At 37.8% G+C, this 24,609-nt stretch overlaps 1 protein-coding gene across 1 annotated transcript in view; it reads left to right on the top strand.

The window, feature by feature from the left end:
* COPG2 (coat protein complex I subunit gamma 2) overlaps positions 1–24,609 on the top strand; it is a 138,795-nt gene that overhangs the window by 8,070 nt on the left and 106,116 nt on the right. The window contains exon 5 of the mRNA XM_007469719.1: positions 12,692–12,771. Coding sequence (XP_007469781.1) covers positions 12,692–12,771 — 80 coding nt within the window. The remainder of the gene's footprint in view (positions 1–12,691; positions 12,772–24,609) is intronic.

The raw sequence follows: 24,609 nt of genomic DNA, 5'->3' as shown, positions 1-24,609 counted from the left end.
ATTTATTAGAGGAATTAAACTAAAAAACGAGGCATTTCAAGCTGCTGGAGAGTGGGGTCACGGAGAGGGACTATCATAAAAGTTGTGGAAGGCTGCTTCACGTGTCTTGTGGTAGGCCAGAGGCTGTCGCTGCTCACAGGGCTGGCAGTTGGGAAGAAGAGCTGGACATGGAGGAGGGAGGAGGATGCAGAGCAGGGAAGAAATAGCGTGAGGACAAACTCGAAGCCTCTAGCACAGAGGTTGTATTAAGAGAAGAAGCCATGAAGTAGTTTTCTAGGAAATGGATTTGGGGAAATGTAGGATTGTTGGACAGGACGCATGTCCCCTTCAAGTTAGTGGTCATGAATTAAAGTATTCCCAGGTAGCATGGTGAATGTTTTTCTCTAGCTACAGGCTTCAGGTTAAGGCATGGAACAGTTAAGGATGGGATTTAGTCAAGATTGGGGTTTTGCCGTGTTAGTAAGCAGAGGGAAGAACAAGGAAATTGAGTGATTGAAATATTGACTGTGGAGTCTGTGCTTGGTTAGGAGGCAAGTAAGAACGGGGGCTGATTGGGACAGTAAAGAGTTGATGGAATCAATGACTTGTAGGTCATGATGGAGCAAAAGAGTTGAGTCAGGAGTGGTGGTTGGAGAGCGAATGCTTGGAAATGAAATAAAAAAGGGGTACTGTTATTGATTTAGGCTGTGACAATGGAAGCAGGTAATTGCAATAGGAAGGAGGATAGGATCGTTGGAGAAGAGGTCGATTCCATGGAGTATTCAGAGTTTTAGAAATTCTGTCTGTATGAATATTAAAATCACCAACAATTATTACTGGGATTTTATTGGAAATAGTGATAGTAAACAAAGTACTAATTTTTTTTTTTTAAATAAGGGAAGTAACCTGGGGTCTATATATGCAACCAGCAGTGGTGGCAAGTGATGCAGTCTAATGGCATAAGCTTTTTTTTTTTTTTTTTTAAATGGCATAAGCTTTAAAGCCAGAGTTTTTTAGGGATGAAAGAGGTACAGTGAAAGAAATCAGTGCAGTGATTTTGCAGAGGCAATGAGGATCAACTTGAACAGCTTCTCTACCTGTTGGTCTGTTGGCACGAGGGAGAAATGGACACCATTTGAGAGGGCTGCAGGCGAATCCTCAGGGGAGAGCCAGGTCTCAGTTAGAGAAAAGATGGGAATGTTTAGAGAAGAGTTTAAGGATATAAGGGGTTTTGCTGTTGAAAGTGCTAGAGAACCTGATTGAAGGGGTTTGGAATTTGTGGAGAGGTGGAAGATGGAGTCAGATTAGGTGCTCATCCAGTGTCCAGGAGATGAGTAATGATCAGGATATTTTTTTTTTTTTTGTAGTGACTGAGGTTTAGTAACCATGTACAGCATGATGTGATTTGTTTTGATGATCCCTTAGGCAGAGTATGGAATTGAGGATATGATTTTTTGCAGGGAAGATGAGGGGGTTTTGCCAGCGGCATGTGGAGCTCCTTCCTTTCCCAGCCTTCCTTTACCAGAGGGTAATAATTATTTTGAGATTGGTATCCTCCTATGTTTATATATTATATCTGTTTGTATCCATAATATATACTTAGTATTTTTGTGTTTTAAAATATAATCTGAATGATGTCATCTTGATATTATTTTGCAATTTAAAAAATTAATATGTTTTTGAGATCTGCCCACTTGCTACAAGTACTTTTACTTTATTCTGTTTTACTGCTGTATGGAATCCCAGTGTGTGAATATACAGTATTCTTATTTATTTATCCATTCTCCCATTGGTAGATCTATAAGTTGCTTCTACTTTTTTGCTATTACAAATGACATTACACATAATGTTTATGTACATGTCTTCTTGTGCACATAGAGAATTTTTCTGGGGTAGATACCTCTAAGTGGAATTTCTAGGTAATGCTATTTATACGATCTTGCCAAATTGATCTTAAAGGGTTGTACTAATTTACACTGATTTGCTTCCAAATCCTTACCTGCTCCAAATAATAATTTCTTATTATCTGATCTAAATATTTGCCATTCACAAGAAGGTGATATGGCATCTCTTTGTGGTTTTAATTTGCATTGCCATATCACTGCCGAAATTGAAACTCTTTTCATATAGTTAATGGCCATTTTACTTTCCTCCTCTGTGAATTGTCTGTTTATATTATTTGCTTATTTATATTCCTTCTATTGATTTATAGGTTTAAAACTTTATTTTAGCCTTTAAAAAATCTGCTTTGTTTTTTTAATTTTAAAAATCAGCTTAAATATACAATAAAATTCACCAATTAAGTGTACAGTTGTGTTTTGACCAGTGTATAGAGTCATGGAACAATTACCACAGTCATGATATAGAAACTTTTTGTCACCCCAGAATGTGCCCCCATATTTCTAGTTGTCTATCCTCCCTCAACCCCTAGCACCTGGCAATCACTGATTTACTTCCTGACAACATAGTTTTGCATTTTCTAGAATTTCATTTAGATTTAATCATATAGTATATAGTCATTTATGACTTTTATGTCTTGTTTCTTTCCCTTAGCTTTTGAGATTGATCCAAGTTTTTGTATGTATCGGTAGTTTGTTCATTTTTATTGCTGAGTAGTATTCCACTGTATGGAGGTAGTCTTTATTTATCCATTCACAAGTTAATGGATATTTGGGTTGTTTCCAGTTTATAGATATTATAAACAAAGCTGCTAAAAATATTCAAGTATAAGTCTTTGTGTGGACCTATATTTTCATTTTCTTTGGTTAGTATCTAGAAGTGGCATTCTTGGGTTTGCATTTCCTGAATGATGAATGTATTAAGCATGTATTAAGCAAATATATGTTTATTTGCCATCCATTTGTCTTCTTTGGTGAAGTGTCTGTTGAAATCTTTTACCTTTTTTTTTAAAAAAAAAATCAGGTTGTTTATCTACTGCTTATTGAGTTGTAGGTGTTCTTTTTATTTTCTGAATACAAGACCTTCATCAGATAGGTGTTTTGTAAATATTTTCTCCTTCCCAGATCCCAGTCTATGGCTTGCCTTTTCATTCACTCACCACTGCATTCTTTTTCTTTTTTTTTTTTTAAGTATAATATACAAATGGTAAAATTCACCCTTTTTAGGGTATAGTTTTATGAGTTTTGACAAATGCATACAGTAGTATTATCATCACTGCAGTCAAGATTTAGAACATTTCCATCACTCCAAAAAGTTCCCTACTATATGATCTATTCCTCGCATCCTCAGGCCCAGGAAACCAGTAATCTCTTTTCTTATAGTTTTGCCTTTCCAGGAGGTCATAAGAATGATATCATACTATATGAAGCCTTTTGAGTCTTTTCAGGCACTTAGCATAATTCATTTGAGATTTGTCCGTGTTATTTTTTGTGTCAGTTTACTCCTTTTTATTTCATTGTAGTAATTTATTGTATGGATGTACCTCAGTTTATTTGTTCATTAGCTGAAGAGCATTTGGTTTGTTACCATTTTTTGGTGGTTATGAATATTGTTGCTATAAACATTCATGTATAAGTTTTTAAATGTAAGTTTTTATTTCTCTTGAGTAAATACCTAGGAGTGGAATTGCTGGGTCATATGATAGGTGTATATATGTTTAACTTTGTAAGAAACTGCCAACCCATTTTCCAAAGTGACAGTACTATTCCCCCCATTACTGTATGAAGCTTCTAGTAGCTCTGCATTCTGGCCAGCACTTGGTATTATATGTTTTTTGTTTGTTTGTTTGTTTTTTTAATTTTAGTCATTCTAATATGTATGTAGTAGTATCTCTTTGTAGTTTTAATTTGCATTTTCCTAATGACTAATTATCTCAAAATCTTTTTATGTGCTTTTGTTGCCTTCTATATATCTTCCATGATGAAGGATCTGTTCATATCATTTGCCCATTTTTAATAATTTGGTTGTATATTTCCTTATTATTGAGTTTTGAAGGTCTTAATGTATTCTGGATAGAAGTTGTTTATCAGATGTTTCCCAAATATTTTCTTGTAGTCTGTGTCTTGTTTTTTCACTTTCTTAGTCTTTAAAAGAGCGGAAGTTTTAAGTTTTGATGAAGTCCAGTTTATCATGGGTTTTTTTCCTGTTATGGATTGTGTTTTTGATGTGTATTATAGAAATCTTTGCCTAACCCAAGGTCACAGAGATTTTCTCCTATGCTTTTTCCCTAGGCATTTTGTAGTTTTTGTGTCTTAAATTGCTTTATGATCATTTTGAGTTAATTTTTGTACGTGATATAAAGTGAGGGTTGAATTTCTTTTCATCTCCTTCCTCTTCCTCCACTACCCCCTCCTTTTCCTCCTCCTTTCTTTTCTCATCAGTTTCTACTGGAATAATTGCATACCAATATGGAGGGAGGAGGAAGAGGAAGAAATAATGATGATTGCGTTACAATGGCACATTGGAACATTCTATTTGTTTTCATTGATCTATATATCTATTCTTATTCCAGTATCACACTGTCTTGATTACTGTAGCTTTATAGTAAGTTTTAAATCAGGTCGTGCATGTTTTCCTATTTTATTATTAGTTTTTTCTTTTTCAAAATTGTTTTGGCTCTACTAAGTTCTTTGCATTCCTCTATGCATTTTAGAATCAACCTGTCCATTTCTATTAAAAAGGCCTGCTGGAATGTTGATGGTGATCGCATTGACTCTAAAGATCAATATGTTCAACTACAAGAAAATTTAAAAAAAAAAGATCAATTTGAGGAGAATTGACATAACATTATTGAGTTTTCTACTCCATAGACATGGTATATATTTCCCTTTATTCAGCTCTCTAATTTCTGTCAGCAGTATTGTAGCTTTCAGCATACAAGTCTTATACATATTTTGTGAACTTTATCCTTGAAGCAGTTAACATTTTTTATACTATTGCATTTGTATTGTTTGTAGGTAGTCTATAGAGATTAAATTGATTTTTGTATATTGACCTGTTTCCTGTGATCTTGTTAAATTTATTTATTACTTCTAGGAGTATTTTGGGAGATTCCTTAGGGTTTACTTTTTTCAGTCTGTATGCTTTTTTTTTTTTTTCCCCCGGTACGCGGGCCTCTCACTTTTGTGGCCTCTCCCGTTGTGGAGCACAGGCTCCAGACGTGCAGGCTCAGTGACCATGGCTCACGGGCCCAGCCACTCCGTGGCATGTGGGATCCTCCCGGACCGGGGCACGAACCCGTGTCCCCTACAGCGGCAGGCGGACTCTCAACCACTGTGCCACCAGGGAAGCCCTGTATGCGTTTTATTTGTTTATCTTACCTTTTTGTCTTCTTGCACTATTGTATAGTGTGAATAGAAGTGATGGTAGAGGACATCCTTGCTTTGTTCCTGATCTTAGAGGAAAGGTATTTAATCTTTCACCATTAAATGTGATGCTGGCTCCAAGTTTTTCATAAGTGACCTTTATCAGGTTGAGGAATTTCCTTTCTGTTCCTAGTTTGCTGGGAGATTTTTTTTTTCCATAAATGGATATTGAATTTGGTCAAATGTCTTTTCTATATCCATTGAATTATTGTGGTTTTCCTTTTTTAGTATATTAATACGGTGAGATGTATTTATTTTCCTGGAAAATATAAAATCTTTGTTTTCTGTTTGTTAAAATTTTGATTTGATCTGTTTGTTTGATCTGTTTGTTTGATCTGTTTGATTTGATCTGTTTGTTTGATCTGTTTGTTAAAATTTGGATTTTGAGTCTGTGGTCATGAAATATATTTATGTAGTTTTTTCTTGGGTTTTGTATTTGGGTAATGTTGGCTTCATAAAATGAATTGAGAAGTGTTTCTTCCTCTTCTGCTCTCTGGAAAAGTTTTTCTAGAATCATTATTAATTTTTCCTGAAATGTTTGATGGAGTTCACTATTGAAACCATCTTCATTGTAGGAAGGTTTCTGATAATTAACTGCTTTAAAAGGAAATAGTTATGGTGCTATTCAGATTATTTGTCTTCTTTTTTTTTCTTTTTTTTTTTGTGGTACGCGGGCCTCTCACTGTTGTGGCCTCTCCCGTTGCGGAGCACAGGCTCCGGATGCACAGGCACAGCGGACATGGCTCACGGGCCTAGCCGCTCCACGGCATGTGGGATCTTCCCGGACAGGGGCATGAACCCGTGTCCCCTGCATCGGCAGGCGGACTCTCAACCACTGCGCCACCAGGGAAGCCCAGATTATTTGTCTTCTTGAGTGATCTCTGGTAGTTTGTGTCTTTCAAGGAATTTGTCCATTTCGTTTAAATTGTTGAGCTTCATTGACATAAAACTGTTTGTAATATCTCCTTATTCTTTTAATGTTTGAGGATCTGTAGTGATATCTCTTTTTTCACTTTGATATTGGTAAATTGTATCTTCTCTCTTTTATTCCTGCGAAGTTTGTCTAGAGGTTTATAAATATTATTGATCTCTTCACAGAACCAGCTTTTTGTTTCATTGACTTTTCTCTATTGTTTTTCTCTTCCAAACTGTGCACTTAATTGTGCAAAACAAACAAACAAAAAACATAACACACACACACACACACGCCAAAAAATCAAGCCAGAAGAAGGAAAAGAAAAGAAAGATAGATCACGCAGCACAAACATAAATTATATAATAAGATGGTAGATATAGACCCAAATACATCGTTGCATTAAATGTAAATGAACAGCATAAAGAACATTTACAGAAATTGACTATATACCGAGCCATAAAACAAGACGCAACAAATTTCAAATGAATGAAATTGTGTATCTTGTGTTCTCTAATTACATTGGATTAGTGTTGGAAATCAATAATAAAAGAGTAACTAGATAATTCACCATATTTTTTTATATTAAGAACACATTTATGGGAATCCCTCAGCAGTGCAGTGGTTAGGACTCCATGCTTTCACTGCTGAGGGCACAGGTTCAATCCCTGGTCAGGGAACAAAGATACTGCAAGGCACAAGGCCAAAAACAACAAAAGAACACATTTCTGTCTGTTTCCAGCCATGATGAAGTAAAGGGGCTAGATTTACCATGCTACCATAAATAACCTAGAAAAAAGATACATATATAAATATAAATATATATATATATTACACAGTAGTTTTTCAGAAATTAGATGAACAGGCATTCCAGGATTATGATCTGAAGAAAGAGAAAAACCTAGGGTTGTGCTAGTTCATTTCGTAGGGGCAGATTACAGTTCTCAGGTTAGGGAGGGCATACTGAAAAGGAGCCTACTTATCTCTCTGAGCCGAGAAAACAGATGGAGTTTGGGGAAGCCAAGAAATCTTAAACTTGTAGGGTAGAGTACTAGAGAGGAAGGAGGTGTGGGGAGATGGAAGGAGGGAAGAAAGAAAGAAAGGAAGGAGATATTTCCAGCAATCTGCTGAGGGTCTCCCCTTGAATCTTATTTTTTTTTTTTGTGGTATGCAGGCCTCTCACCATTGTGGCCTCTCCCGTTGCGGAGCACAGGCTCTGGACGCGCAGGCTCAGCGGCCATGGCTCACAGGCCCAGCTGCTCCGTGGCATGTGGGATCCTCCCAGACTGGGGCACGAACCCGTGTCCCCTGCATCGTCAGGCGGACTCTCAACCACTGCGCCACCAGGGAAGCCCCTCCCCTTGAATCTTTAGATAAGAACTGGTCTGTGCATACGTAAAAGGAAAGCTACCTAAGGCCAAAGAAAGAATTACCAGGACACAGTGCTGAGAGTAATTCATATTCCTACCAGTGAGAGTGGGAAGACCTTGTCATCTTGTATAGTTCTCAGAAAGGTACACCCTAGTAATGGGAATATATTAGCCTTAGACTAAGGCTTTAAAAAGCTTATACACAAGCCTCAAAAGTGAAAAACTGATCCCAGGTAACTTAACCTCATGACAGAGTAAAGTGCAACACTATGTAAAAGAATTCAACAAAATCCAGCTCCTAACAACAGAAACTTCATAATGTACAGCATTCAATAAAAAATTATCAGGTATGCAGAGAAGCAGGAAAATATTATCCAGATCAGGAGAAAAAGGATCAACAGGCACAACCGAGAAATGATAAAGATGATGGAATTAGCAGACAATGACATTAAAACAGCTCTGATAAATCCATCATAAGTTCTAATAAACCCGTTGTAAGTTGAAAATATCTTAAGTCAAAAGTACATTTAATACACCTAACCTACCGAACATCATAGCTTAGCCTAACCTACCTTAAATGTGTTCAGAACACTTACATTAGCCTATCATTGGGCAAAATCATCTAATACAAAGCCTATTTTATAATAACATGTTGAATATCTTATATAATTTATTGACTACTGAAAGTGAAAAACAGAATGGTTGTATGGGTACAGAATGGTTGTAAGTGTATCAGTTGTTTACCTTTGTGATTGCATAGCTGACTGGAAGCTGCAGCTAAGTGCCGCTGCCCAGCATCATGAGACAGTATTGTGCCGCATATTGCTAGATGGGGAAAAGATCAGAATTCAAAATTCGATGTATGGTTTCTACTGAATGCTTATCACTTTTGCACCATCGTAAAGTCGAAAAATCATAAGTTGAACCATTGAAGTTGGGGACCATCTGTAATCTGCATGTGTGTGTATATATATATATACACACACACACATGCACAAACATTTATATGCATATATATATATTTATATATCATACATTATTTTTGTGGGATTTTTGTTGTTATTGAGATTTACCCATGTCTTTACCGCTTTTTTGTGTTTTTTTTGAGAAGTTTTAGGTTCATAGCAAAATTAAGAGAAAGGTACAGGGGGCTTCCCTGGTGGCGCAGTGGTTGAGAGTCCACCTGCCAATGCAGGGGACACGGGTTCGTGCCCCGGTCTGGGAGGATCCCACATGCCGCGGAGCGGCTGGGCCCGTGAGCCATGGCTGCTGAGCTTGTGTGTCCGGAGCCTGTGCTCCGCAACGGGAGAGGCCACAAAATGAGAGGCCCGCGTACCGCAAAAAAAAAAAAAAAAAAAAAAAAAAAAAAAAAAAAAAAAAAAAGAGAAAGGTACAGAGATTTTACCCACATGTGCATAGACTTCCCTGTCATCAGCATCCCCACCAGGGTGGTACATTTGTTAAAATTGATGAACCAACATTGACACATCATTATAACCCAGAGTCCATAGTTTACATTCATTCTTGGTGGTGTACATTCTGTGAGTTTGGACAAATGTATAATGACATGTATCCATCATTAAAATATCATACAGAGTATTTTCACTGCCCTAAAAATCCTCTGTACTCTGCCTGTTTATCCCTAACTCCCTCCCTCCACCCCCCCCCAACCCCTGTCAACCACGGGTCTTTTTACTGTCTCCATAGTTTTGTCTTTTCCAGAGTGTCATACAGTTGGAATCATACAGCATGTAGCGTTTTCATATTGACTCCTTTCAGTTAGTAATATGCATTTGTTTCCTCCATGTTTTTTCATGGCTTGATAGCTCATTTCCTGTTAGCACTGAATAATATTCTGTTGTCTGGATGTACCATAGTTTATCCATTCCCCTACTAAAGGACATCTTTGTTGCTTCCAAGTTTGGCAATTATGAGTAAAGCTGGTATAAACAGCTGTGTGCAGGTTTTTGTGTGGACGTAAGTTTTCAACTCCTTTGGGTAAATATCAAAGGGCACAGCTGCTGGATTGCATGTTCAGAGTATGTTTGGTTTTATAAGAAATGGCCAAACTATCTTTCTTCTAGGGAGGCTGTACCATTTTTATTTCCCACCAACAGTGAATGAGAGTTCCTGTTGCTCCACATTCTCATCAGCATTTGGTGTTATTAGTGTTCCTGATGTTGACCATTCTATCAGGAGTGTAGTGGTATCTTGCTTTTTTTTGTTTTTTTGTTTTTTTTTTTTGCGGTACACAGGCCTCTCACTGTTGTGGCCTCTCCTGTTGCGGAGCACAGGCTCCAGACGCGCAGGCTCAGTGGCCATGGCTCACGGGCCCAGCCGCTCCGCGGCATGTGGGATCTTCCCAGACCGGGGCATGAACCCGTGTCCCCTGCATCGGCAGGCAGACTCTCAACCACTGCGCCACCAGGGAAGCCCTATCTTGCTGTTATAATTTACCTTTCCCTGATGGCATATAATGGGGAGCATCTTCTCATATACTTATTTGCCTTCTGTTTTTCTTAAGTGAGGTATCTGTTAAGGTCTTTGGCCCATTTTAAAATTAGGTTGTTTTTCTTATTTTTGACTTTTAAGAGGTTTTTCTGTTTTGGGGGGGTTTTTTTGGGTGCATTTTGCATAACAGTCCTTTCTCAGTTATGTGTTCTGTAAATATTTTTCCCAGTCTGTGTTATCTTCTCATCCTCTTGACATTGTCTTTTGCAGAGAAGTTTTAAATTGTAATAAAGGCTGACTTATCAATTATTTCTTTCATGGATCATGCCTTTGGTGTTGTATCTAAAAAGTCATCACCATACTCAACATCATCTAGGTTTTCTCCTAGGAATTTTATAGTTTTGCATTTTATAGTTAGGTCTGTGGTCGATTTTGAGTTAATTTTTGTGAAGAGTGTAAGGTCTGCGTCTAGATTCATCTTTTTGGCATGCAGATATCCAGTTGAGGAGACTATCTTTACTTTTGTTGAGGAGACTATCTTTACTCCATTGTATTGCCTTTGCTCCTTTGTCAAAGATCAGTTTACTATATTTATGTGGGTATATTTCTGAGTTGTCTTTTCTGTTCCATTGATAAATTTGTCCATTACACCAATACCATTCTGTCTTGTTAGTGTTTACCACTTTCTTTTTTTTTTTACTCTTCATTCCTTACTGTATTTCTGAGTTATTATCTAAAATAATTTTCCCTGTGCCTGAAGAATATACCTTCTAGAATCCCATCTTTTGTAGACTTTAGATACTTTATCCTATGCAAGACCCTGGGCTTATACGTCTGTGGCTATGAGTTGTGTGTTTTTCTATTTTTGGCACCTGTGAATTTCCCTTGGCTATGTATTAAAATTTTTTTGTTCCTGTTTTATTCAGCATTTCTGTGTATTTGTTTGGGCAGTATAGTTGTTAAAAACACATCTTTGTCAACACTACATTGTCACTCTTTAATTTTAGCCAATTTGCTGGGTGTGAGGTGGTATATGAAATGTGGTTTTAATTTGTATTTCCCCAGTGACTAACAGTGTTGAGCCTCCATTTTTTGTGCTTTAGCTAAATTTTTTTGGATCTCCAGTTTTATTCTACTTCATGGTAGATTTTTATTTGTGGGGGGAGTGTAAATTTTCTTCTGCTCTGAAGTTTTGATTGTCATTTTTTTTTGCTTTCTTCTCATAGTAGCTTCATATGGATGTGATATGCCTCGTTATCTGCCCCATGCTGCCTTTCTCATTCTGGGGTGATTTTTTTCTGTGTTTAATCACCATGAGAATCCTCACTCTGTTCTGCCTGTTCCTTAATGGGCTCAGTAGTCTCCAACAGATCCTTTGTACAGCTTGGACTCTGGAGCTGGGTCTGATGTATTTGAGTTTCACTACTTATAAGAAATTTGAAGTTACTTGGTAGAGAATGAGGCTAGACAGGCTAGAGGAATCAAGGCTTTGAGCACTGAGTATGAGTGTTTATGAATAAAATCAGAGATCCAGGTGAGGAGAAAGGGTGGGTGAAAGTTTATTTAACACTTCTTTTGGATCCAGGTATCCATCTAGAAATCTTGATAATTGAAAATAGTAGTTGTACAACCACAAATACCTTAAGAAAAAATATGCTGAACTGAGGAAAACAGAGTCTGCATGTCTCTCTGTATATATTTTTAAAGAATTTAAAAAATACATTTTCTAGGACAAGCCTTTAGCACTTTGAAAAACCTGTCTTTGGACTCACATTGTCACAGCCACAGTTTGTGTCCTTCTGTATAAGGACCCATGTAATTAAATGAATTCTTGAATTTTCATCTAGGTGTTTTCTACTGTTAGTGCATCAATTACTTGTGTTTAGGAAATACTAGAATTTGAATATTTTCTCATCCAGGCCTTTTTTTTTTCTTTTTTCTTTTTGGCCATGCCTTGTGGCATGCAGGATCTTAGTTCCCTGACCAGGGATTAAACCCGGGCCCCTGCATTGGGAGTGAGGAGTCTTAACTGCTGGACCTCCAAGGAAGTCCCCTCATCCAGGCACTTTTTTTTTTTTTTTTTTTTTTTTTTTGGCGGTCCGGGGGCCTCTCACTGTTGTGGCCTCTCCCGTTGCGGAGCACAGGCTCTGGAAGCGCAGGCTCAGTGAGCATGGCTCACGGGCCTAGATACTCCGCGGCATGTGGGATCTTCCCGGGCCAAGGCACAAACCCGTGTCCCCTGCATCGGCAGGCGGTCTCTCAACCACTGTGCCGCCAGGGAAGCCCATCCAGGCACTTTAAAAAGGACTTTTTGGGTAGATGAGAATCTTTTTTTTTTTTTTTTTTGCGGTACGCGGGCCTCTCACTGTTGTGGCCTCTCCCGTTGCGGAGCACAGGCTCTGGAAGCGCAGGCTCAGTGACCATGGCTCACGGGCCTAGATACTCCGCGGCATGTGGGATCTTCCCGGACCAGGGCACGAACCCGTGTCCCCTGCATTGGCAGGTGGACTCTCAACCTCTGCACCACCAGGGAAGCCTGAGAATCTTTTTAAGAATAGCTTTCTAAATATATTTACTTGGGGTCCTCACTTCAAACAGTTTAAAAAACCATTTCCTTATGAATAACCTGTTGCCTTTTATAAATAATTTTTCAGCAAACATTGAGAAGAATGTGCTACCTTACTATCAAAGAAATGGCTACCATCTCTGAGGATGTCATAATTGTGACAAGCAGGTATGTGAACAGTTAAAACCTACGATGCGATACTTATATATTTAGTGGAGTATTTGTTGTTCTCTTTCTATTTTACTTTTTGACTGTAAGAAAGCCAGTAGGAATTTAAAAGAACATAATGTCTTAAAGCATTCTTTTCTAAAATGTGATTGTCATGTGAAAACCATCTCTGTCTAATAAAGCTGAGAAAGAAGTCACAAAGGATAATACTAATAGATTTGATTACATTTTAAAATGTCATAAAAATATATAAACAAAACTAAAAAGTAAATGATACATTGAAATAAAATATTTATTAAAAAAATTTTATTTTATATTATAGTTGATTTATGAAAAAACTATAACAAGTACATCAAAAGGCTAAAATCTATATAATATGTAAAGAACTCTTATACTTCAAAAAACTCCAAGTGATACTTCATAAAATAATCAATATAAAGGATCTAAATATCTTTAAATAGTCATTCTCACTAGTAACCAAAAAATGTAATTAAAAATTCAAGAATGAGTTACAGTATTTTTTTGTTTTGTTTTTTGTGCTTTTTAAATTCAATTTATTTAAACTAAAAAGAAAAACCAAACCCCAAAACAGCTCCCCCATTTCTCCCACTCCCCCAGTCCCTGCCTCTGGGAAACCACTAATCTGATCTCTGTATCTATGTATCTATGAGCCTGGTTTTATGTATTTATTTAGATTCCACATATAAAAGAGATCATATGGAATTTGTCTCTCTCTGTCTGACTTATTTCACTTAGCATAATGCTCTCAAGGTCCGTACATGTTGTCACAAATGTCAAGATTTCATTCTTTTTTAATGGCCGAATAATATTCCAGTGCATATATGTACCCCAATTTCTTTATCCATTCATCTGTTGATGGACACTTAGGTTGTTTCCATATCTTGGCTAATGTAAATAATGCTGCAGTGAACATGGGAATGCATATATCTTTTTGAATTAATGTTTTCTTCAGATAAATACCCAGAAATGGAATTGCTAGATCACATGGTAGTTCTATTTTAATATTTTGAGGAACCTCCATACTGTATTCCATAGTGGCTGTACCAATTTACATTCCCACCAACAGTGCAGAGGGTTCCCTTTTCTTCATGTCCTAAACAACACTTGCTATTTCTATCTTTTTGATAGTAGCCATTCTAACAGGTGTGAGGTGATAGCTCATTGTGGTTTTGATTTACATTTTCCTGATGATTAATGATATAGAGCATCTTCTCATGTACTTGTTGGCCATCTGTATCTCTTCTTTGGAAAAATGTCTGTTCACATCTTCCCATTTTAAATCAGATTGTTTTTTTTGCTGTTGAGTTTATGAGTTCTTTATAAATTTTGAAAAATTATAATATTTTGCCAATCAAATTGGCCAAAAAAAAAAAGGCAGTCAGTACTTGTAAGGGATATTGATATTCTTGTATACAGGAGGTAGAATAATAAATTGATTCAGTTTTTTTAGAAAGCAGTGTGGCAGCATTTGTTGAATGTTTGAAAGGGTTTATCCCTTTGATCCAGTAATTCCACATCTATGGAATTATCCACAGAAAACAATCAGAGATAGCACAGAAATACTTATATACAATGATGCTTATTGCAACACTGTTTACACTAGCAAAAAGGAAAAAACAACTTGAATGTCTGACATGGTTAAAAATGATCTAATTAATCATGTTTTAGTCATATTATGAAATATTTTAATTTTTTGAATATATTTTTGAGACATCTTTAATGATACGGAAAAGTCTTCAATAAAGTGCTAAATGAAAGTTGGATTCAAGTCTGTGTATTCCCTGTAGTCTCTTTTAAAAATATTCCAAGTATGTATATAAAAATATATGATTGGATATACACTGATATATTACCAGTAAGTTATCTCTGGGTGTTTGGAATTGTGGCTATTTATTTTCTTTAAACTTTTGATAATTTCCAAATGTCCTAGAATGAGTATGTATAATTCAGAGTCCTAAGATATATAACAAATGTTATTTAGAAAATAGTTATTAACAGTTATTAATATATAGTTGTAGTTAATAGTTACTAATTATAACTCATTCAAGTGAATCTGGTGTTTGTACAAGAAAATAAGTTTTGGAGGAGGGTACTTATGTTTAACCAGCAGTTGTGTTGAATGTAGTTTCATAATATTAGTAAAGCTTTCAGCTGAAAATAACACAAAGCCAGAATTAAATAGTAACAAAAAAAATAAGCACAGCGTAGCTGGTGTTGGTTCAGTAGTTCGATAGCGTCAGGGCTGGTGTCTCTTAAATTCTCTGGGACATCCTCACATTATTGCAAAATAAGATGCCTGAATTACTGGCAGTGCACCACTCAAGGTGGGAGGGGTACCGGGAAGGGGGCCAGAGAGAGCCAGCGCTGTCTGCCCCTTTTATCAGGTATGCAAAAGCTTTTCCCAAGGCAATTTTTAGATTTTATTTGGAACAACTGCGTTATGACTAACCTTAGGAGGCCAGGAAAGTGAGCATATAACTTTTATAGCCCAAGGGGCAGGCTTGGGAAAAGGGAGGGGATTAAAAATGGGTATTGGATTAGTCAGCTAACAGTGTGTGGCACAAATACAAAACAAAAAAATCTTCACTTAGATTGCTAGATTCACTAAATATTGGAAAAATTAAAAATAGATTAATCAACTGTTGATTGAGGGATTTTCGTTCCTTTGTTTAGCTGTTAATACTTCCACCTGAGTCCTGTTAGGCCGCTTTGAATTATGGTTTGCTTCTCGTTCGTTTTAAGTGATTAGTAGATGTAGTAGGCAGAATAATGCCCCCTCCACCCCCTAGATATCCCTGTCCTAATTCCTAGGACCTGTGAATATGTTACATTACATGGCAAAGGGGAATTAAAGTTGCTAATCAGCAGATAGGGAGAGTATCCTGGATTATCCAGGTGGGCCCAATATAAGGATAAGGGTCCTTAAAAGTAGAAGAGGGAGGCAGAAGAAAAGGGTCAGTAAAGAGATGTGGTGATGGAAGCCGGCTCAGAGGGATGCACTGTTGTTGCTGGATTTGGAGATGGTGGAAGGGAGCTATAAGCCAAGGAATATGGGTGATGTCTGGAAGCTGGAAAAGGCAAGGAAATGGATTTACTCCTACAGCCTCCAGAAAGGAATGCCATGCTGCTGACACCTTGATTTTAGCCCAGTGAGACCTGTGTTGGCCCTCACCTTACAGAACTGTAAGGTAAATAAATGAATGTTGTCTTAAGCCTCTAAGTTTGTGGTAATTTGTTACAGCAGCAATAGAAAACTAACAGATTTTTGCAGTATTTAAGTGTATCAAATCAATACATTGTATACCGTAAAGTTACACAATGTTATATGTCACATATCTCAAAAATAGAAAAAAAAACTAATAGAGACTTTGGTACCTGGAAGTGGGGTGCTGCTGTAACAAATACCTAAAAATGTGGAAGTGGCTTTGTAATTGGGCAGTGAGCAGGTGCTGGAAGAGTTTTGGGGAACATGATAGAAAAAGCCTACACTGCCTTGAACAAACTGGTAGAAATATGGGCGTTAATGACTCTGCTAGACTTGGAAGTGAGGAGCAGGATAGAGAAAACATATATCATACAGCATTGTGAACAGACTGTTGATAGAAATATGGACATTAAAGGTGTTGCTGGTGAGGGCTCAGAAGAAAATGAGGAAGGTATTAGAAACTGGAGGGAAGGGGATCCTTGTTATATTGTGGCAGAAAGCTTAGTGGCATTGTATCCTGCAGTTAGGTAGAAAGCAGGGCTTGTAAGCAATGAATTTGGATATTTAACTGAGATTTCCAAGCAGAATGTTGAGGTGTGGCTTGGTTTCTTTTTGCCACTTGTAGTAAAATTTGAGAGTAGGGTAATAAATTGAGGAGAGACCTGTTAAACATGAACTAGGAGATCTTGATAAATACCAAATCGTTATGTTGTACACCTGAAACTAATATAATGTATGTCAATTACATCTCAAAAACAAAACAAAAATAAACCAGGAGTTGTTGATTTTGGAAATTGTCAGCCTGCCAAAATGGCAAAGGATGCTAAAGTCAAGAGATGTGTGTTGGGAAAGCCTTCTCTAGAGAAAAAATCAGTTACTCTACAGCCTTTTCCTGAAACCTCAGAAAGATTGAAAGGTCAGTGTATTCACTCACACAAAACACTGAGAGATGAAGGGTGTGACTCATAGATTCCCTCAGCATCTAAGCAGAAGCCAAAAATAGAGATGGGATTATCTAGGCAAGATCTGTGGAGGAGCCTCTTGTCTAGTGGAGTGAGTCTCTGTATGTATATGGTAGTCCCACAAGGCTCTTGAGAATCTTATACCAGCAGAAACACTGCCAGCTTGGACTGAAAGGAACAGAGAGGTGAAGTGAAAGAAGGCTATCAGAGCCCCAAAATTCTACAGGCAGGAGACAGGCTGATAAGACTCCTTAGCTTTAAACACAAGCTGCCCTTTATAAAAAGGAAGGATGGCTCAGAGGGCGGAGGCCCATAATGTAGAGCTGAGAACCATAGTGAATTCTGCCACGACTTGAAACCTCTTCCAGTTTGCCTGGCTGGATTTCAGAATTGCTTGGGAACAGTAACTCTTTTTTATCCTTCCATTTTCTCTTTTTGAACAGGAACGTCTGTATGTGTTATCCTATGGCAGTCCCATCTTTGTTTTTCAGAGCAGGGAACTTGTTTTTTAGTTTCACGCGTCCATGCCTGGAGAGGAATTTTGCCTCAGGATAAATTATACCAAATCTCACCCATCCCTGATTTAGATGATTTTTGATGATAAGATTGGGACTTTTGAGTTGGGTGAGATTTTGGAGTTTTTTTTTTTTTTTTTTGACTGCACCGCACAGCACGTGGGATCTTAGCTCCCCAACCAGGGATTGAACCTGTGCCCCCTGCATTGGAAGATGGAGTCTTAACCACTGGACTGCCAGGGAAGTCCTGAGATTTTGGACTTTGAGTTGATGCTATAATGTGTTGATTTGGGGGGGATCTTGGGATAGGGTGAATATTATTTTGCCTATGAGATGGATGCAGCCCTGCTGACATGATGATTTTAGCCCAGTGAGACCTAAGTTGGAATTCTAGCCCATAGAACTAACTGTAAGATAATAAATACATTTTTGTTGTTTTAAGCCACTAATTGTGGCTTAAAATTGTGGTCATTTGTTATCGCAGGAATAGAAAACTAATATATTAGATGACCATTCTACATACATAGACAATTGTGTTAGCTTGGTAAGAAATCATGGATATTGAGAAAACCTAAAGGCAGACATTTCACAAAAGAGTATATACAGATAGCCAATAAGCATATGGAAGTGTTCTCAATATTATTAGTCATCAAGGAAATGAAGATTGAAACCTCAGTGAGATACCTTTTCATATTCACTAAAATGGTTAAAATAGAAAAGCCTGACAGTACCAAAATCAACAAGCCTGCTCCAATACCAAGTATGGAACTTGATGTATGGAACAGTTGAAGCTCTCCTACATTGTAGGTGGGAATGTAGAATGAATGATACAACCACCACAGAAAAAGTTTGGCAGTTTCTTATAAAGTTAAACATATACCTACCTTGTGGCCAGTAATTCCACTGCTAAGTATTTACCCAAGAAAATGAAAATCTTTGGCCACAAAAAAGACTGTATAAGAATTTCATAGCAGCTTTGTGATAGCCCTAAACCAGAAACAACCCAGAAGTTCATCAACAGGAGAATGGTTAAACCAACTGTGTTGTATTAATACAGTGGATCACTACTCAGCAATAAAAAGGAACAAATTGCTGTTTCAAGCAATAACACAGATACATTCCTAAAATAGTATGTTGGAACAAAAGAAAACAGACACAAAAGAATACATGGTGGATGATTCTATTTATATAAATTCTAAGACCAGTCAAAACTCAGTTGTGGTGACAAACCAGAAGTCTGGTAGGTTGGAGGAGACTGACTGGAAGTGGGCCTGAGGGAACTTTCTGAGGTGATGGAAGTGTTCAGTATTTTATTTTGGGTAAAGGTTATGAGTGATCACAGTTGCCATCTAACTGAACACTTAAGCTGGCATTTTTATTGTATATAAATTACAACTCAGTTAACAAAAAGAAAAACATGAAGAGATTTAGTTAGTGGCTTAAGGATGGTCAAGTGTGTTGACAATCTGGTTATACTGTTCTACCCCTGTCTGATGAGACTCACCAGTGAAAAGCTGCATCTGAAGATTGCTTAGAATTCTGGAAATGAGTCCTGAGGAATGACCCATCACTCACATGGGGAGTAGCGTGGGGGAATGGGCTTCAGTATGTGATTAGTTACATCCCTAGTCTCAGAAAAGCAAATGAACAGTTCATAGGCCATGGTTTAGGAAGAAATAAAGGGGCTGTAGAAACGGCTGTCTGGCAGGCAGTTTTGATATCAGTTGTGGGAATAATGTGAGGATTTGGGCAGGGGGAGGATAATACTTAGCTTCCTGAGGGAACTAAGAAGCTAAGACCATCCACAGACTTGGTAAGAAATATTCAAGCCTGAAACAACTTTTCTATTTGAATGGTGCTGCTGTCCCTGACCGTTTTGTCTGCCAGGACTTGGTGTAGAGCAAGAAAGGAAATGAGATACTATTCTAATCTGACTTAACCACCACCTAAGTGAAACTTCTCTCTCTCAAAGATTTCCAGTAATCTCTTAATTGCAAAATCCCAAAGCTGATTTTTCAGTCTGTATTTTAATTGACCCCTCTCTTAGTTTTAATATGGTTAAACACTCCCTGAAGTTCTACCGTCTTTGGCTTTCAGAACCATAGTCCTGAATTTCCTCCCATCTCTGATTATTCCATTTTATTCTTCCACAGAAGTGGCTGTTTTATTCTGCCTGTCACCCTAAATATTGGCATTCCCTGGGGTTCACATCAATGCTTTTGGCATTTCCCAAACTCATCATGCTATTTGATACTCTGTATCACTGTACATGTTTCTCCCTGTGCCTGCATTTATCCTATTTCCTTTTCCACAAAGCCCAAACATCATTTTACATATTGATTTTCCTGTTCTTGACAGGTTAGTCATTGTCTCTTCTGCTGTTCTTACAACACTTTGTTTTAACCTCTATTCTAGTGTTTAGTACATTGTGCTGTAATATTTGTTTACATGTTTTTCTACCCTCTGTACTGTTAGTTCCTTGAGAGCAAAAATTATATCATATATGACTTTGTAACCTTAATTCTTAGAAAAGTGCCTTGCATGTATTAGACACACATTAAAAGTTTGTTTCATGAATTAAGCACAGAATAATCCATTTTCTCACTTCAGTTAAGGGGGCTGAAATCATAAGGATTATTTGTCTTTCTGTATCTCAAGACAGCACTCACACATATGAAGAAGTGGAGAAATATGGGTGTATTAGTTGGGTTTCTCCAGACAATAGAACTAATAGGGTATATATAGATATATAGAAAGAGATTTATCATGAAGGATTGGCTAAGCCCCATAATCTGCTCTGTGTAAACTGGAGGCCCAGCAAAGCCAGTGGTATAGTTCCAGACCAGACCTGAAGGCCTGGGAACCAGGAGTCCTAATTTACTAGGGCAGGAGAAGATGGATGTCCCAGCCCAAGCAGAGAGCAAATACTCCCTTCCTCTGACTTTTTATTCTATTCAGGCTCCTAACGGATTGCGTGATGCCCATTTCTATTGGTGAGGGTGATCTTTACTCAGCTTACTGATTCAAATGCCAGTCTTCTGGAAGCGCACTCATAGACACACCCAGAAATAATGTTTTACCAGTTATCTGGGCATCCCTTAACTCGGTGAAGTTGACACAGAAAATTAACTATCACTCTGGGTTTAACGGGAATTAAGATACCTTTCTGTATCCTGCCTCTTTCCTGCCCAGTTGACAAGCAGACTGCCCTGATTTATTTGGATTCATACTTAATTCTCTTTTAAAATGAAATTGTGGAAAACTTTTGAGAGAAAATCATGAAAATGATGCCAAGTCATAAAACTCCTTTCTCCAAAGCCTAATGAAATGAACACCAATGAGTAAAAGGGAAAGTCAGGGGACTTTTGATTCTAGCCAAGATGGAGTAAGGCCATGGCAGGCCGTGTCTCCCAATGATCACAACAAGAACCTGTGGACAAAAGTACAGAAAGTGACTACCTGAGGCCTTTGAAAACTGAATAATAACAGTGAATTTGAGGAGAGAAAACAGTAATTAATGAATAACCAGTGTGGTAACAGTGAGTTTCATGTTTATTTTTCCTCTTTATACCCCACGTTTGACCCAAGAGCAGGCTAATTGGAGAACTGTGCAGTGGGAGGAGGCAACAAAGGCAGAAGCCCATCTCTGTAGCCTGAGCACAAGTTAAAGAAAAGACCCCTGCAAGCTTGAGAGCATGGGGGAGAATCCTTGTTTGTTTGTTATTGTTTTTTTGTTTACTTTCTGGTCCTGCCTTGAGGCCAGCCCTAGTTGTGGAACACTACTATGATGTGACAGCAGTATTTCAGACACCTGAAACCCTGAGATAAGACCTGTTTCTGAGAAAATGGGCCCCTGGCATGTGAAGAGTGGGGGGAAATCCACGTTACAGTTGACCCTTGCAACAGGAGTTTTGAGCTGTGCAGGTCCACTTACACACGGATCCTGAGGAACCATGTATAGGGAGAGCTGAATATAAGTTATATTCAGATTTTCGACTGTGTGGAGGGTTGGCACCCCAACCCCTGCATTGTTTACGGGTCAACTGTATTCTTTTTTTCCTTCCTTCTTTTATCTCTTTGTCTTGAGGGCTCGCTTCCAAAGAATTGTGCAGTAGCATAGAGAGCTAAAACTGAGAGAATCTCATATTTCTGGTGAGAAGAACTGGGAAAAGGAGTCCTTGAGAGCCAGAGAGTGTGGGAGAAATGACATGCACAGAAGGCCATGCAGAACTTGCGATCTGAAACTGCCTTGAGTGCTTGGTAAAACAAAAGTCAGCATTCCTCAGAGGCTTTTAACAGGACTCAGAGTCTCATGACATAGTATTCAGAATCTCCAGATACAGTCCAAGATGAGTCAACCAGGAAAGTCTGACCAATTCTCAAGGGAAAAGATAATCAATAGATGCCAACCCAGTTATTACCTAGATGTTGGGATTATTAAAGACTTGAAAGCAGCTAATACAACCATGCTCCATAAAGGTGAACACTTTTGAAATGAATAGAAGAGTAGAAATTCTCAGCAGAGAACAATATATATAGAAAAGAACCAACTGAAAATTTTAGAAATTACAAAGTACAACATGCAAAATAAAAAATTCATTGGCTGGGCTCAATAGTAGAATAGAGATGTCAGAGGAAAGCATCAGTGAACTTGAAAGTAATTCAGTAGAAATAATTCCAATTAAGAATAAAGAGAAAAAAGATGGAAAACAAAAATAAACAGCCCGACTGACCCATGGGACTGTATCAAAGGGTCTTACATTCATGTCATTGGAGTCCCTGAAGAAAGGGAGAGAGGGATTGGTGCAGAAAATTTTTGAAGAAATTGTAGCTGAAAACTTCCAAATTTGGGGAAAGACATAACTTTACAGATTCAAGAAGCTCAGTGAAGCATATGCAAGATAAACTCAAAGGAATCCACACCCAAGTTCATAACGAAACTGCTGAAAACCAGAGATAAAGTATAACTCTTGAAAGCAGTTTGAGAAAAATGACTCATTACATATAAGGAAACTTCAGTTTAAAATCCCGTGGGAGGACTTCCCTGGTGGTGCAGTGGGTAAGACTCCATGCTCCTAATGCAGGGTGCCTGGGTTTGATCCCTAGTCGGGGAACTAGATCCCACACGCATGCTGCAGCTTAGAGTTTGCATGCCACAACTAAGGAGCCTGTGTGCTGAAACTAAAGAGCTGGCTAGCTGCAACTAAGGAGCCCACCTGCTGCAACTAAGGAGCCCACGTGCTGCAACTCAGGAGTCCACCTGCCGCAACTAAGACCTGGTGCAACCAAATAAATAAATAAATATTTTGAAAAAATACTGTGGATTTCTCATCAGAAAACACATGTCAGAAGATGGTGGAACACCGTTGTTTAAGTGCTGAAACAAAAGGAAATGACAACCCACTATTCTGTATCCACAAAAAATATCTTTCAGGAGTGAAAGTGAAATAAAGACTTCCTCAGATGAAGGTAAATCAAGAGTATTTGTCACCAGCAGACCTACTCTGAAGGAAATATTAAATGAAATGTTCTAGGCTGAAGGGAAATGATACTACATCTTTGTAGTACTGAAAGAAAACAAAAAGCACAATTGTTAGCCCAGAATTCTGTGTCCAGCAAAAATAGCTTTCAAAAACAGTTGGCACAAAAGCAATTTCAGACATGAAAAAGCTTAAAGATTTAATCTGTAGCCTTTTTTTTTTTTCTTCTAAGGTCTATGGACCTAAATATAAAACCTAAAGCTACAAAACCTCTAAAAGAAAACATATGGAAAAATCCTTGTGACCTTGAATTAAGCAAAGATTTTTGAGCTACAACGTCAAAAGCTTGATCCATAAAGAAAACAAAAAGACAAACCACAGACTGGAAGAAAATACTTATAAATTATATATAATAAAGGACTAGTATCTAGGGCATATAAAGAGCTTTCAAAATTCAATAATGAGAAAATAATACAATAAAAAAACGTGTAAAATCTGTGAATAGGCACCACTAAAGAAGATATATACATGGCAAATAAAGCAAATGAAAAGATGTTCAACCTTCTTAGTCATTAGGGAAATTCAGTTTAAAACCACAATGAGATACCACTATACATCTTTCAGTCGACTAAAAATTAAATAGACTGACTTTAGCAAATATTACTAAGGATGAGGAGGAACTGGATCTCCGGTAGGAATGTAAAGTGGTGAAATCATGTTAGAAAACATTTTTGCAGTTTCTTAAAAAGTTAAACATGAACCTACCATAAGATGCAGTTCGTTCACTTCTAGATATTAACCCAGGTGAAATGAAGCAAAAGTTAAATGGAGGCCTTTGGGGTATAGAGATTTGGAAAGAGCATTATGTCCAATGTTTCCATGAAAAGGGGGCTGAACAAATAGCAAGTTCAGCAATTTATCTGAATCATTTAGAGTGCTGACACTGATATCTCAGAGTAACCAACTGGCTCAAAACCTAAAGAGAGACCAGAGCTTACAGAGCTTACAGCTTACCAGAGCTTGGTTTCTTGTTGCTCTTGTAACACTCAGTGCTCCCCAAGCTTGGCTTCAAATTCCTCTAGTGATACCTTATGTTTAGGTTGAGGGCTGGTGTGACAGTATTTTTGTTTTCAATGATTACCCTCAGCTTTTGGTATTTTCTTCCCCCAGCCCCTCAGAGAGGATTGTTCTCTTGCAGGTTACTTACTTATCCCTCAGTGCAGTGGGCTGGTAGGGATGGGAGGCTGTTCTTTGTTGTTCTAATTAAGGCTGTCTTAGGCAGGCACCCTGTTCCTGGATCTTAGGGTTGTGGCCTTCACTTCTGCCCCCCCAAAAAAAAAAAAAAAAAAGAATAGCCAGGAAATAACTGAAAAAGGGAAAACCGTGAGGAAGAACTAGCTCTACCAGTCAGTGAAATACTAAGGCCTGTACGGTTAGAACAGTGTGGTACTGACATGTGAATAGACAAAGAGACCAGTGGAGTAAAATTGTGTGATGACTATGTAAAGTGTCAACTTGGCCATGCTGATCTACATTTTTCAGAATTCTCTGATACAAATGGAAAGTACAGAATTAGACCCAAGGACACATGCAAACTGAGTATATGACAAAGGGGGCATCTCTAATCACTGGGGTAAGCATGTACTTTTTTTTTT

This window comes from Lipotes vexillifer, unplaced genomic scaffold (genome assembly GCF_000442215.2).
Source record: "Lipotes vexillifer unplaced genomic scaffold, Lipotes_vexillifer_v1.1 scaffold1329, whole genome shotgun sequence".
Taxonomy (NCBI): Eukaryota; Metazoa; Chordata; class Mammalia; order Artiodactyla; family Lipotidae; genus Lipotes; species Lipotes vexillifer.
The sequence above is the reverse complement of the archived record's forward strand: the minus strand, read 5'-3'. Positions and strand labels throughout refer to the sequence as shown.